The sequence below is a fragment of the Stegostoma tigrinum genome, chromosome 32 (assembly GCF_030684315.1).
Source record: "Stegostoma tigrinum isolate sSteTig4 chromosome 32, sSteTig4.hap1, whole genome shotgun sequence".
NCBI lineage: Eukaryota > Metazoa > Chordata > Chondrichthyes > Orectolobiformes > Stegostomatidae > Stegostoma > Stegostoma tigrinum.
In genome coordinates, this window is record NC_081385.1 from 2,005,050 (window position 1) to 2,019,933 (window position 14,884).

The 14,884-nt window shown below is 43.9% G+C and overlaps 1 protein-coding gene across 1 annotated transcript; it reads left to right on the forward strand.

Annotated features, from left to right (window-relative positions):
• The first annotated feature begins 294 nt into the window (after nucleotides 1-294).
• Nucleotides 295-12,472, forward strand: ccdc153 (coiled-coil domain containing 153). Its single transcript, XM_048562300.2, has 8 exons — nucleotides 295-367; nucleotides 465-581; nucleotides 3,081-3,152; nucleotides 5,298-5,363; nucleotides 6,304-6,423; nucleotides 8,698-8,790; nucleotides 9,304-9,434; nucleotides 10,950-12,472. The coding sequence occupies exons 1-8, from the start codon at nucleotides 295-297 to the stop codon at nucleotides 11,076-11,078; spliced, it is 801 nt and encodes a 266-aa protein (XP_048418257.2). The 3' UTR covers nucleotides 11,079-12,472.
• Nucleotides 12,473-14,884: the final 2,412 nt, after the last annotated feature.

Consider the following 14,884-nt stretch of genomic DNA (forward strand, 5'->3'; position numbering starts at 1 on the left):
CTAGATCTGCTCGGCTTCTCATCCACGTAATCTTTTTATTTCATATTTCCAGCAGCGGCAGTGCAATATTTTGTATCAATTACAATCCCCTTTCCCTCTTCCATGATGATGTTACGGGGAAAACAACAGTAAAAGAGGAAGGGAGAAATCAGCGCAGTATCTACACAAAATTAATGATTGACAATATTGTGATAATGAAGCGTGCATGAAACGCATTTGCATTATCATAACTGTATATGTAAATAAAGCAAAACTGCGAGGAACTCAGTGAGGAAGGCGATATCTCTTTATTCAATGATCGACGACGAACGCCTTGGAATTGGGCTCCATCCGCCTGTCTCAAAGATGGCGCCGCCTTGTGACCCAGGTATTCCAGTCTCCAAGCAACCTACTCCAGCGCTGCCTAGCAACTTCAAACATTGGCATCGAGTGCCCACCCCTTCATCGTTATTATTGGCTTGCAGGCTTACATGGCGTCATTGTGTTGTGTATAATTGGTGTAAGGACTGTCAATCAAGCCACTTCCGGTTTCCGTCGGGGCGTCCCAGCAGAAACTGCAAACAAGCCATTCAACAAACTGTGTAAATATGTTTTCTTAACATTGCAAATAGATCTACAGTTACGAAAATAATTTAGCATCTAAATTTGTTTCTGTTGGTTTTAACAACATTTAATAAATTGCATTTTTTATTCAATCTTTTATTTGTGTTTTTCTTCCCAAATCGGAATTGCCTGCAGCTAAAGTATTTTAATCTTTACTATTTTCATTTAGTTACCTCTGTTTTCTTGTTATTTCGTTGCGTAACTGTAGATTTTGAGTCAACTCAGTTCCTTTTTTTTAATTTCTCTTTCTGTAAATGTAATTACTTTGCTACTTCCTTAAAAAATGACTTCCCAAAAATGTCTTGAGAATTAACGACCCTAAATCTCCCAGCCCCCTCCCCTGGAATATTCCAGAAAGACTTTCAGTAAAGGCCACTTAAGGTTATTCAATGAAGAAGGTGAGGGGCATTTGAATATCACCCAGACTGACCTAGAGGATTTTGGTTTCATCCTATTCTCTGTTAATTACAGCCTGATTACAGCCTCATATTTCCAGCAGCGGCAACAGTTAACGTTTCGGGTCTGGTGACCCTTCCTCAGAACCGAGGGTCACTGGACCTGAAACGTTAACTCTGTTTCCTCCTCCACAGATGCTGCCAGAGCTGCTGAGCTTTTCCAGCAACTTTGTTTTTGTTCCTGATTTACAGCATCCGCAGTTCTTTTTGATTTTTAGAAACTTTATCATTTTGGTCAATCTCGGTCAATATTTGAGCTTGAGGGGGAGAAAAAAAATGTCAGGCCACTTCTTGGCACTGCAGAGGAACAAGTTTGTGTGTCTGTGTGTGTCACTGGGTCAAAATCATGAAATTCCTTCCCTAACAACATTGTGAGTGCCCCTACACCAAATAGAATGCAACAGTTCAAGGAGGCATCTCATCAACACCTTCTCAAGAGCAATTATGGATAGCAATAAATGCTGGCCCAGGGGTGTGTATGTGTGTGTGAGAGAGAGAGACCCACATGGTGACCCACACATTAAATAACTTTATTAATATTCAATGTCTACATTCACATGTGAAAGATGGCTCCTTGTCCGATGTGGTGGGGATGGCTGCATTGTTACCTCAGCCCTGTCAGTAGACAAGGGAGGTCGCTGCAGGAAATTACATGTAAGATGTAAACTTAATTTTAAACATGTAACTATGTCATACATTTCACAATCTCAGAGCATGCAATAGTACTTTTCAATCAGTATGATAAGTAGTTTTTGAAGTCATTCTTAAGATCATAATTTCATTTAGAAAGCTAGATTCAAGTTGAGACTGTTCTTCTAGGAGAAGAGAAAGCAGAGAGGAGATCATAGTGACATATTCAAATTCTTGAAGAACTTTGACAAACAAGGAGAAAATGTTTTCATCCATGGAAGGGTCAAGTGAGCACAAGTTTAAAGTAATTCTTGTAACAAGTAAAAGCAAACACGGAAAAACGAGTGGTTACAGTTTAGAAAGTGCTGTGCTAAGGTGTGGTCATGGTGGGCTCAAAAGTGTTATTGTCAAAAAAGAAGGCGAGTATAAGGCAGCACCGGGTGAGATGCTCATGCAGAGAGCCAGTGCAAACACGATGACAACATCGATTGTTTCTGCTTTGTAGCAATTCTGTAATGGTGCAATGTAGGCACAAAGGAACCAATTTACACACAGCAAGCTCTCATAAACAGCAATGCCATCAGCCAGGTAATGTGTTTCTGTGATATTACCAGATGTGGGCCTGGACACTGACAGAAACCATTCTTCCCAAATCGTTTTTCAAAATAAAGCAATGGGACCTATGTATCTTCTTGAAAGAGCAAAAAGGGCCTTGATTTAGAGTCCCAGCTGAATGACATAACCAATAGTGTGGCCCTGCCTCAGCAATGACCCTCCAAAAGTGTGGCAATCCTTCACCACTGACCGTCTGAAAGTGCAGCAGTCCCACAGTATTGACCCTTCAACAGTGTGGCACTCCCTCAGCACTGACCTTCCAACAGTGAGGCACGCCCTCAGCATTGACCCTCCAACAGTGCAGCGCTCCCTCAGCACTGACCCTCCAACAAAGCAGCACTCTCTCAGCACTGATCCTCTGACAGTGTGGCACTCCCTCAGCACTGACCCTCCGACAGTGCGGCGCTCCCTCAGCACTGACCCTCTGACAGTGCAGCACTCCCTCAGCACTGACCCCCCCGACAGTGCGGCACTCCCTCAGCACTGACCCTCCGACAGTGCGGCGCTCCCTCAGCACTGCCCCTCCGACAGTGCGGCGCTCCCTCAGCACTGACCCTCCGACTGCCTGTCGCTACTTCCACATTGCTCTGTAATGTTGGACAAGATTTTATGCAGCAATCTCTGGGATTGATGTCTGGACTTGAATTCTCCTGCCTCAGAAAGTGAGAGTGTTAGCAATACAGTCACAGGTAACAAACACAGGGACCACATTGCCAGATGTAACCACCAGTTCCAGCCTCCTCCTTCACAGGAACATATTTATTTGTTTCTTTGCAGGTTCAGGATATTTGACGAAAATGCCACCTAAGAATAAGGGAAAGATAAGGAAAGTGAAGAAAGGAGCAGAAGGTGAGTGAAGAGCAGAATAAATAGTAACATTTCAGTTGGCATTTCCTCACGAGTACATTACAGTGTAACACCCCACAGTGTGAGATCAGCGTCAAACTTGGATTATCTGAGGAGTTTGGAGCGAAACCTTAACTTATTATTTCTGTTATGGCCAGGGTTTCATCTCCGTTGTGTTGCCTCACTGGCAGATCATATAACATTTGAGGGTGAGGGAAAGATGGAAATGAAAAGGGGGCATTGGGGGAGTTTTACACACCATGTGACCAATTTTGATGATACAGCTGGTCACTTCCTGCCTGTGCCTTTGTGACCAGTTCTGGTTCACCTGCTCAGGACCATGTGCATAAACCTGATGTATCTACCCATCAGTTTTCATCTAATATCATCACACTGCCACCAGATGTGACAAGCAGAGATTTCATGGTGGCTGGGAGCACATGCAGGAAGAGTTCACAGGCAGAAGATGTCAGTTGGTCTAAACTTGACAAATCGCTGACTTAAATTAACCGTAGCCATTCTCCTTCTGTGAGCTGCTTTATTATGTCTCAAGATCCATATAACCTCCTGATATCCATCTTCAAAACCAGCAAGAACCTGGGCTCAAAACTGCCTCTCCCCCATCTCTTTAAACTGGGGCAGCAGTCATACAGTTCAGACAGGCTGTGAGACTCACTACCGGCTCAATGGATAAGAAAAACTAAATCACTTAAACGGGTCTCTGTGTAATTTCAGTGAGTCAGATTTTTTTTGATGTTGTGGAGGATTGATTTTCAACTGAGCCTGACAAATATTTTATAAAATGCAGAAGGCAGTGAATGGTGTGAAACAAAACCCATTCAGAGTAAAGAAAAACAAAATTGCTGGAAAAGCTGAGCAGGTCCACAGCATCCGTGCGGAGAGAACACAGCATCAACATTCCCGGTCCGGCAACCCTCCTTCGCTCACTGGACGTCAGAGGTTAACTCTGCTTTCACTCCACAGATGCTGTCTAACCTGTTCAGTTTTTACAGCAATTTCTGGTTTTTGTTTCTGATTTCCAGCATCTGCAGTTGTTTGGAGGTATGTTACCGTTTAGTGTTTAACACATTCAGAGTACCTCAGTTATTTTTGTTTTAATCATACAGGCAATGGAATAAAAATTTATTACATCAGTTTTACAGATGTTGGTGAGACCACATCCAGACTTCTGTGTATGATTTTGATGTCATGATTTAGAAAGAGCAGTATTGTGATGGAAGCAGCTCAGAGAAGGTTGACTTGACTGATACCTGAGATAACAGGGTTATTCTATGAGCAGTGGTTAGGCCTGTACCCATGAGGGTTTAGAAGACTGAGAGGTGAGCTTATTGAAACATATAGGATCATGAGGGCACCTGGTAGGGTGAATCCTGAAAGGATGTGTCTCCTAGGGTCCTGAACTAGGGGACACAGTTTAAAAGTAGGGCATCTCCCATTTAGGAGAGATGAAGTGATTCTTTTTTTCTCTGAGGATTCTAAGTCTGGAATTTTCTTCTCCAGAAAGCATTAGAAGCTGATATTTTGAATATTTTTTAGACTGACTGAAATAGATTGATGAGAGTGTGAAATGACCATGGGGGTGGGCAGGAAAGTGGACTTGTGGTAGCAGTGATAATGGGAACTGCAGATGCTGGAGAATCCAAGATAACAAAGTGTGGAGCTGGATGAACACAACAGGCCAAGCAGCATCTCAGGAGCACAAAAGCTGATGTTTCAGGCCTAGACCCTTCATCAGAGAGCACTTAGATCACTTTTGATCTGATTGAATGGTGAAGTAGACTGTATTCTGGCTCCCAATTCATAGATATTGTTTGAACCTTGTCTTTTGTCATTCCTGATTGGAGTCAGTGTGCCCCAGGGCAGGTGAGAGTAATTTTCTGGCCAGACATTCCCATCCATCACAGACGCCCTGGGGAATTGAGCCAATTTAAACTGTAATCTATGGTTCCTATTGATAAGCGAACCTCAAAACAAACTTCTGATTTGCACATGAATTTAGAATTTTATCTGACAACAGAACATCTAGCAATTTTGTTTTGTTTGTGCCTTGTTCTTTCTCTGTTCTCTCTCACTCTCCTGATTTCTGACATTTCTTCTGTGCCCCTCTCACTGTTTCACATATTACAGGAGATAACATTGAGGAAAAATACAAGAGGACAGTTCAACAAGTTGAATCACTCAAAGATCAGTTGGGTAAGATAATTCATTCTATATCCAGAATTTGAAATAAAGTTGGACACTAATTTCAGTCGGCAGAGCTGAAGGTTTAATGGACTGAACATGTTGGTGAGGCTGGAATAATAAATTGCACATAGACCTTGTCATTGCCATCACTGATAACTCTCTGTGGCTCACTGTCACCACCAGCAATCACACTCCAGCAGATGCTTTTCCAAGTCTAGATTTTAAAAACAGGATATTCTTTTAACAGCCAGGGAATTACCTTCCAGAACAAGTTCTAAACAGTCATGTTCTGCATACGCCTGACGTATAATCTGTGGTTAGATACACTGTAATAAATACGACAGAGTAGAGCGAGTTTCACTCTATATTTAACCCTGTGCTGTCCCTGTCCTGAGAGTGTTGATGGGGATAGTGTGGAGGGAGCTTTACTTATACTTTAAAAGAGTAGAGGGGGCTTTACTTGTATCTAACCCCATGCTGACTTTGTCATTGGAGTGTTTGAGGGGAACAGTGTAGGGAGAGCTTTAACTACTATTTCCTTTCTGTTGTAAAAAGTAGAGTAGCTTTACCTTCAGTTTAGAAGAGTACAGAAAGCTTTACGTTCAGTTTAAAAGGGTAAAGGCAACTTTACTCTCTATCTAATCCTGTGCCGTAACTGTACTGGGAATGTTTGATGAAGGCAGAGTCAAGCTAGCTTTACTTTAATTGTTGAACAGTACAACAGGTATTATTTTGTATGTAACCCCACACTGTTCTTTCCTGGGAGTGTTTGGTGGGGACGGAGTAGAGGGAGTTTTACTGTGTATCTAAGCCTTTGCTGTCCCTGTCCTGGAATGCTAACACCAGGTCAGTTGCAAAATAAATTATTTTCCAGTATTTCTTACTTGATGAGCATAAACTGAGAGTTGGAATAAAGGCATTGTATGAATGTTTGATCCTTTATTCTCAGTTTTGCGGAAGGATATTGCAAGACAGGCTTTGATGGTTAAAGAAGAGTGGAAAGCAAAGTTGCAAGTTCTCAAGAATGATTTGGCTGAAGAACAAGACGTTAAGAAGGCGATCCATTCAGGTAAGCATGAGATGTAAATGGATTCAGAATCTAGCATCTGTCCAAGATGCAGAGTGAGGCACTAACTCCACTGAGATTACCGAGGAAACAAGTTTGTCAGAAATTGACCTTCCAGGGGCCTGACCTGGTCTGTGCAAAGTGAGCAAATCAGAGCTGAAACAGTGGTACAAGATATCCAGATATTAACCGCCTCCTGTATTCCAGGGTTTCAAGGTTAGGAATTAGTCCTAATCTATTGCCAAGTCCCTTTGAGAGTTTCAAAAATGTTGTTGTTGTCAGGTTAAGTTTAGATAAGACCAGGTTTAATTACAGGAAGCAGCATAATGAGAGAGAGGGTCAGCTGCAGCTTCAGTGTCCTCTCCTCACCTGTACCATCCTATTTTGGGCTAAATAACGTCATCACCGTTTATTTCCAATCAAAACCTGCACCAGAATATCATTCAGACAGACATCTACTCCAGGGCACAAACTCTCAGCAGAGAGAGACAGAAACACGTGACTGACACTCAAGCAGTGGAGGGGTTAGGGTGAGGGTGAGGGTAGGGGTTACAGTGAAAGTGAGGGTTAGGGGTAGAGTTAGAGTTAGAGTTAGAGTTAGGGTTAGGATTAGGATTAGGATTAGGATTAGGATTAGAGTTAGGGTTAGAGTGAGAATTAGAGTTAGGGTTAGAGTGAGAATTAGAGTTAGGGTTAGGATTAGGATTTGGGTTAGGGTGAGCATTAGAGTTAGGGTTGGGGTAGGGTGAGAGTTAGGGTTAGGTTTAGGATTGGGATTAGGGTGCGATAGGGTTAGGGTGCGAATTAGGGTTAGGGTTAGGATTAGGTTAGGGTTAGGGTGAGCATTAGAGTTAGGGTTGGGGTAGGGTGAGAGTTAGGGTTAGGTTTAGGATTGGGATTAGGGTGCGATAGGGTTAGGGTGCGAATTAGGGTTAGGGTTAGGATTAGGTTAGGGTTAGGGTTAGGGTGAGAGTTAGAGTTAGAGTTAAGGTTAGGGTTAGGATTAGGGTTAGAGTGAGAGTTAGAGTTATGGTTAGGGTTAGGTTTAGGGTCAGAGTTAGGGCTAGGTTTAGAGTTAGGGTTAGGATTAGGATTAGGGTTAGAGTGAGAGTTAGAGTTATGGTTAGGGTTAGGTTTAGGGTCAGAGTTAGGGCTAGGGTTAGAGTTAGGGTTAGGGTTAGGATTAGATTAGGATTAGGGTTAGGGTTAAGGTGAGAGTTAGAGCTAGGGTTAGGGATGGCAGAGTGAGATATATTTTGTATGTTAGGAAACCTAGTGTAGATAGATAGTTACAAGGATGACAGAGCCTTAAGAACAAGCTGAAGTGGCTCACAGAATCAGGAGCCCATCAAGACCACACGGGCTCTGAGACTACACCATAAAAGCCCAGTGCCCTTGAGAGCAATAGGTTCCCTCAAAGGCCCATCACAAAAAGCAGCCTTCCTCCCACTGACTCCATCCACACTCCCCACTACCTCAGGAAAGCAGCCAACATCATCAAAGATCCTTTCCACCCCAGTTATACTCTCTTCCGCTGTCTTCCATCAGGCAGAAGATACAAAACTTTGAAAACACATACCAACAGATTTAAGAACAGCTTCTTTCCAACTCTTTTTTTTTAGATTAGATTACCTACAGTGTGGAGACAGGCCCTTCGGCCCAACAAGCCCACACCGCCCCTTGAGGCATCCCACCCAGACCCATCCCCTTATAACCCACACACCCCTGAACACTACGGACAATTTAGCACGGCCAATCCACCAAGCCTGCACATCTTTGGACTGTGGGAGGAAACCGGAGCACCCGGAGGGAATCCTCACAGACACAGGGAGAATGTGCAAACTCCACACAGACAGGTACCCGAGGCTGGAATCGAACCCAGGTCCTTGGCGCTGTGAGGCTGCAGACTTACAAACAGACCTCTCATGTATTAGAATTGATCTATCTCTGTACCTTCTCTGTAACACTGTTCTGTTCTGCATTCTGTTCCATTACCCTAATGTACTTATGTAAGGTATGATTTGTCTGCTTATTAGTAAAACAATACTTTTCACTGTATCTCAGATATGAATTCAGATAAGGCAGGTTTGAATGTATAGGTGAAACACAACTGATTGATACGGCCACAGCAGCACAAGACATGGTCAGCGTTCTCTCAACACAGAGCAAATTTTTACTGATTGTTACTCAGGGAGAGCAGAAATATATCAAGCCTGAAGTAAATGCTGTAATCAGTCCCCAGACCATGCAGTCATCTTCATTCTTTCTTCATTCCAGATATGACCCGTCAGTACAAGACAATGAGGGCAGACATGGATCTGCGAGTCCATCAGCTGGAGATTGAAATCAGTCATTTGCAGCAACAACTCAGTGAGTGCCATTGAAAACCGCACTGACACTTACACACTGCAGAGCAGTGTCAGCATTGTGTGTGTGTGTCTGTGTGGGTTCATGTGCTTGTTTGTTTGTGTGTGTCTGTCTGGCTATCTATCTGTCTGTTTGTGTATGTATCTGTGTGTGTCTGTGACTATCTGTCGTGGATCTGTGTGTGTAACTTGAGTGTATGTTTAGCATTTGTGGCTAAATTAATGTTTGTCAAAAATTAAATGACTGAAAATGTGTAGCATAACCTGATCACACTTAAATGTACTGGGACTGTGGGGGGAATATGTTGGGATTGTTCGGAAATTGTGCTTGAACTGTGCTGAGAATGTTCTGGGACTGTGTTGTGATGTGAAGGGTTATGAGTTTGGAATGTGCTGGAGTTTGTAATGTTGATTGTACGATGGGGTTTTGTTACAATTTGGCCTAATGAGGGAAGGGGAAGCTGTAGAAGTGAAGACGTAATGTTAGAACTAATTCAGTCACTTACTTTGTTTTCAGCATCATGTCAGCAGCAATTAGCAAGGACTCAGGAGGAGAAGCTGCAGATCATCAAGGAGAAAGATTCCACCATCAAAGAACTCCAGTCCAAGATAGACAACATGGAGACCGAGTATGAGGCCATCCTCCATGTAAGTAGCTGTGTCAGGTGAGTGATAAATACATACATGTCATGGGGGTACATATCTGTGTTAGTATTTTTAATTCTTCCACAGGATGTAAGCAATGCTGGCAAGATCTATCCCTGAACTGATTAGCTGTCTAGTCCATTTCGGAGGACAGCTTTGTCAAGTGCTGCTGTCTTTCTGAACTGGGGTCAGCTCAAGGCCATGTCACCCTCTCAGTTAGACATAAAACGTGCCATAACAATATTTCAAAAAAGTGCAGCCTGCGGTTTTGTCCGTGGTGTCTGAGCTAATATTTACCGCTCAATTAACAACACAAAAACAGGTCACCTGGCCACTGCTTATTTTGGGATGCCGACACTGATGCAGATTGGCTGCTGCATTTCCGCCATTACAAACAATGATGCTTCTAAAGAACTTCATCATTGGGATGACCCAAGCACCTGAAAGGTGAATTCTTACTGTACATTCCATGGGTTTCTGTGTTGCAAACTGACCTCAGACGCTCCGAGTTTAGATGTTCAATGTACGGGACAGCTAGACGGACAATGTACAACACAGAAACAGGCCTTTCGGCCCATTTGGTCTATGCTGATATTCAAACTCGACATGTGGGGTCTCCCCACTTCCCATCTTCAACTCACCCCATTAGTAACTCCTTCTCCCTCATGTCTCTATCCAACTTGTCCTTAAATGTGTCAATACCTCTACGCGTAAAATTCCCAATTAGATTTATCAATGACTATCTGATATTTAAGGCCTAGTTTTGCATCCCCTCATATTAGAAACATCTCTTTATCCTAACTAACACGTTCATAATCTTAAGTCTAGACATTACTCTACATTGTAAGGAGTTGAATATTAGAGCAGCTTGACAGTTGTTCAGTAAGCTATCACTTTTCTCACACTCCTCCTGAACACAACTTTCTGTGCTATAAACTCTTCCTACTTGCTTTCCTGACATGCCACATTCAAGATCCATCATGCTGACTTTAGAATCTCAAACAGAAAACAAGACCATTTGGCCCAGTTGTGTCTGGCAGGAATTTTAAAAGAAGGATAACTAAATCAGACAATTAGTCCCACATTCCCTCCTCTGGTTTGGCAGTTCTGAGATTTTCCCTTTCCAGGTTTCTTTGTGTTTTTCCATGGATTATAGGTATCCCAGTGAAGGTCAGTATTGGCCTTGAGAAGGTGTGTGCTTGTTCAATTATCTTTTGAAAGTTACTGTTGAATCCAATTCCTAAATCCTTTCAGGTAGAGTGTTCTAGATCACAACAAATCGCTGTATAAAATAATAATTCTCCAATATACATCCAAACTTATCCTTTCCATTTTGGAACTCTCAAGGCTCTCAGCATCCTTCCCCTGCTCCCCCATTAACTCATAAAACCCTCAACAAAAAGCCTAGGTGATTGAACACCATCCCTCTTGTACAGGGGGCTGCATCAGGCTGGGAGTTTGTAAACGCTGAGACACGCTGACCCCCTTCTCTCTGTCTGTCTGTCCTCCACAATACAGGATAGCTTCGACCTGCTGCTGAACAAGCTGGAAGCAGCCAGGCTCCAGTGGGAGAAGACAGCAACAAGTTTCCACTCCGAACAGAAGCAAAAACTGCTGGAATTTGGACTCAAACCTCTGGTGATTTAAGCCCTGGGGGACCGTGGATATTTGATTGGAGACTCCCCAGGTGTAAACTGTTTTCCTTTATTCTTTCACAAGATGCGGCTACCACAGATGCGAGCTTCTGTCGCCCATCTCAATGCCCTTGAAATGTGGGGTTTACAAAAGGGCAAGTAAGAGCCAACCGCTTTGCTGTGAGTCTGGAGTCACATGAATGCCAGAAGATCATTAATGTACCTGATGGTTTTTTTACAATAATCAACCATGGTTATGTTGTTACTGAGACTAGTTTTCAATTTCAGATTCATTAATTCAGTTGGTGATAATGTAATCACTGTAGGGGTTGTCATAAATCCCTTTTGGTTCACTCATGTCCTTTAGGGAAGAAAACTGCCACCTGGTCTGGCCTACATACGACTTCAGGCCCACTGCAATGTGGTTGACTCTTGACTGCCCTCTGGGCAATTAGGGATCGACAATAATTACTGACCTAGCCAGTGATACCCTCATCCCACGAATTAATAAAAACAAATAAAAAGTACTAGTTATGCTCCTGCTGTAACAGATGTTTCCCACCCCTCCTCCCACCCTATCAAATGCTCTCCCAGGTCTCCCCCTGCCTCCCCTCACTGTTCCTATTGAAGGGGTTACAGCAATTTTCAATCTTCAAATTTGTTCCAAGTGGGAAACAATTTAGAAGAGCTGTTGCATGCAATTTGTGTAGTCAGCCAGCACATTGAGAACACTGTAACATTCAGAGCACCCTCAGTGCCAAGGAGTCACAATGGATTGTTCTGCCTGACAATAGGGTCTGGGATTGTATTCAATCAGTCACTCAAGACATTTTTAGTGTCACTCAGAGCAGTACAAAGATTACAGGAAGCTAGAGCAAGAGACAGACAGGGACAGGAACAAGCTCCATGCGATAAAGAACTATTAAGCTGGACCGCTGTAGAGTTATCTAACAAAACTTTGTGTGCTGCGAACTCGGTGAGCAGTTGGGTATCTGTGTGCTGTTAGAACTCAGGAATAAATTCTAGGAGTTAGTAGACAGTGAAGTGTTGGATCCAGGGTGCCAGAAAAATCTGGGCAGGTGAGGGAAATTCCTGTGGCCTGTAAATATGATTTCCAATAATCAGGAGAGCATCGGCCCAGGAATGTGGGTCACCAGAATGTGGCAGCCAATGATTGAGTAGCTTCTGAAGGAGTTAAAACGTGAAGTCTTTGATGAGAACTTGTAGAGTTTAATAAGATTAATGTCACTAAAATCCGAGGGATTGCTGAGGAATCAATGGAATGTATCTTGACCACATCTGTAATTTGACATCCCTGTGGGATGTAAGGCCACAGTTTGTCTATTACAGTTTGTCTGTTACATCAGATTAATTCTGGATGTTGGAATATAAGTTAATAGATATTGATACATATTTGTACATCAATTCCTATTCTAGTGTTGTAAAGTTTATTGTTGTTCAAAGCCAATGTAACCTGGGCTTTACACTCTTTGTAAGATCCTGGGACTCACACTTTGTTGACGAGAAGTTACTGGTCCCAAACCAGATTAGAGCATGAATTTGGCCTTCTGGTCTGGGATCATAACACTGACACACACATACACAATAATACACTGGATGACCCACACAAACATTCACAGTGATTCTCAAACCGTGGGCCATAATGACTTTCTCGAGAGCTAGTGTGTTGATTGGGTGGTGCTGGCTGTCTCTTTGGTGCAAGTCGGGAGATGAGAGCCACAGCTGGCTATTCAATGCAGAACCAGCTAGCTGCTATCTCACTGAGGACACCACTTTCTGCAAGTCTATACCAATTTTCAAAAAGCACGACATAAGCTCTTTATATGCAACTGTTTCATAAAATGGGTATTCTGTGGTTTAACTTAGACAGAGGTCTATGATTGTTAATCCATTTGAATCAGCCACTTCAGAAATGACAGAAACGCTGAAGGAATACTGTCAAAAGATGCAGTTTCAAAGTGACATTAATACTCACATGTTAGAACTATGGACTATTTCATGAATGTAATCTTTGTCATTTTGATATTTAGGCCAATATGACAATGCCAGTCTTACTTACCTTCAGCAGCTGCTCTCAAAGTGGCTCAAATTGCGTGCAGCGAGTGAGGAACTAGACAGAGAACAAGTTGAAAGCTGAAGCAGAGTCTGGCCAGTTTGACTTGTATCAGTGATAATGGGAACTGCAGATGCTGGAGAATCCAAGATAATAAAATGTGAGGCTGGATGAACACAGCAGGCCCAGCAGCATCTCAGGAACACAAAAGCTGACGTTTCGGGCCTAGACCCTTCATCAGAGAGGGGGATGGGGTGAGGATTCTGGAATAAATAGGGAGAGAGGGGGAGGCGGACCGAAGATGGAGAGAAAAGAAGATAGGTGGAGAGGAGAGTATAGGTGGGGAGGTAGGAAAGGGATAGGTCAGTCCAGGGAAGACGGACAGGTCAAGGAGGTGGGATGAGGTTAGTAGGTAGGAGATGGAGGTGCGGCTTGGGGTGGGAGGAAGGGATGGGTGAGAGGAAGAACAGGTTAGGGAGGCAGAGACAGGTTGGACTGGTTTTGGGATGCAGTGGGTGGAGGGGAAGAGCTGGGCTGGTTGTGTGGTGCAGTGGGGGGAGGGGACGAACTGGGCTGGTTTTGGGATGCGGTGGGGGAAGGGGAGATTTTGAAACTAGTGAAGTCCACATTGATACCATTGGGCTGCAGGGTTCCCAAGCGGAATATGAGTTGCTGTTCCTGCAACCTTCGGGTGGCATCATTGTGGCACTGCAGGAGGCCCATGATGGACATGTCATCTAAAGAATGGGAGGGGGAGTGGAAATGGTTTGCGACTGGGAGGTGCAGTTGGTTATTGCGAACCGAGCGGAGGTGTTCTGCAAAGGGGTCCCCAAGCCTCCGCTTGGTTTCCTCAATGTAGAGGAAGCCACACCGGGTACAGTGGATGCAGTATACCACACCCGGCACCTTCCCCTGCAATCACAGGAAATGCTACACTTGCCCCCACACCTCCTCCCTCACCTCTATCCCACGCCCCAAGATGACTTCCCACATTAAGCAGAGGTTCACCTGCACACCTGCCAATGTGGTATACTGCGTCCACTGTACCCGGTGTGGCTTCCTCTACATTGGGGAAACCAAGCAGAGGCTTGGAGACCGCTTTGCAGAACACCTCCGCTCGGTTCGCAATAAACAACTTCATCTCACCCATCCCTTCCTCCCACCCCAAGCCGCACCTCCATCTCCTATCTACTAACCTCATCCCACCTCATTGACCTGTCCATCTTCCCTGGACTGACCTATCCCCTCCCTACCTCCCCACCTATACTCTCCTCTCCATCTATCTTCTTTTCTCTCCATCTTCGGTCCGCCTCCCCCTCTCTCCCTATTTATTCCAGAACCCTCACCCCATCCCCCTCTCTGATGAAGGGTCTAGGCCCGAAATGTCAGCTTTTGTGCTCCTGAGATGCTGCTGGGCCTGCTGTGTTCATCCAGCCTCACATTTTATTATCTGGCCAGTTTGACTCCTGGTTTGCAGTATTCTGTGTATGTCCTTGCACATGCTTACATGCATGTATATGCGTGTTTGTGTTCTCAAGTGTGCCTGAAACCCCACTCACTCTGTGTTTGCCTCTTAGTGTCAGTTGGTGTGTCAGTATGCATCTATCTCTCCGGACACCCTCTCTATTCCTCTGAGTCTCTTTATCTATACCTGGTTCATGGACAATTTTGTATGTTGGTGCCTCCGTAATTCTTAGAAAAGCTCATTACAGCCTCAGTAAGAATCAAATACAGAGGGAGATGAA

Coding starts and splice junctions, on each gene's coding strand:
- ccdc153 (XM_048562300.2), top strand. CDS start 295: ATGATCGACGACGAACGCCTTGGAATTGGGCTCCATCCGCCTGTCTCA. Junction 5,364..6,303: donor ATCACTCAAAGATCAGTTGG/GTAAGATAATTC, acceptor CTTTATTCTCAG/TTTTGCGGAAGGATATTGCA. Junction 9,435..10,949: donor AGTATGAGGCCATCCTCCAT/GTAAGTAGCTGT, acceptor TCCACAATACAG/GATAGCTTCGACCTGCTGCT.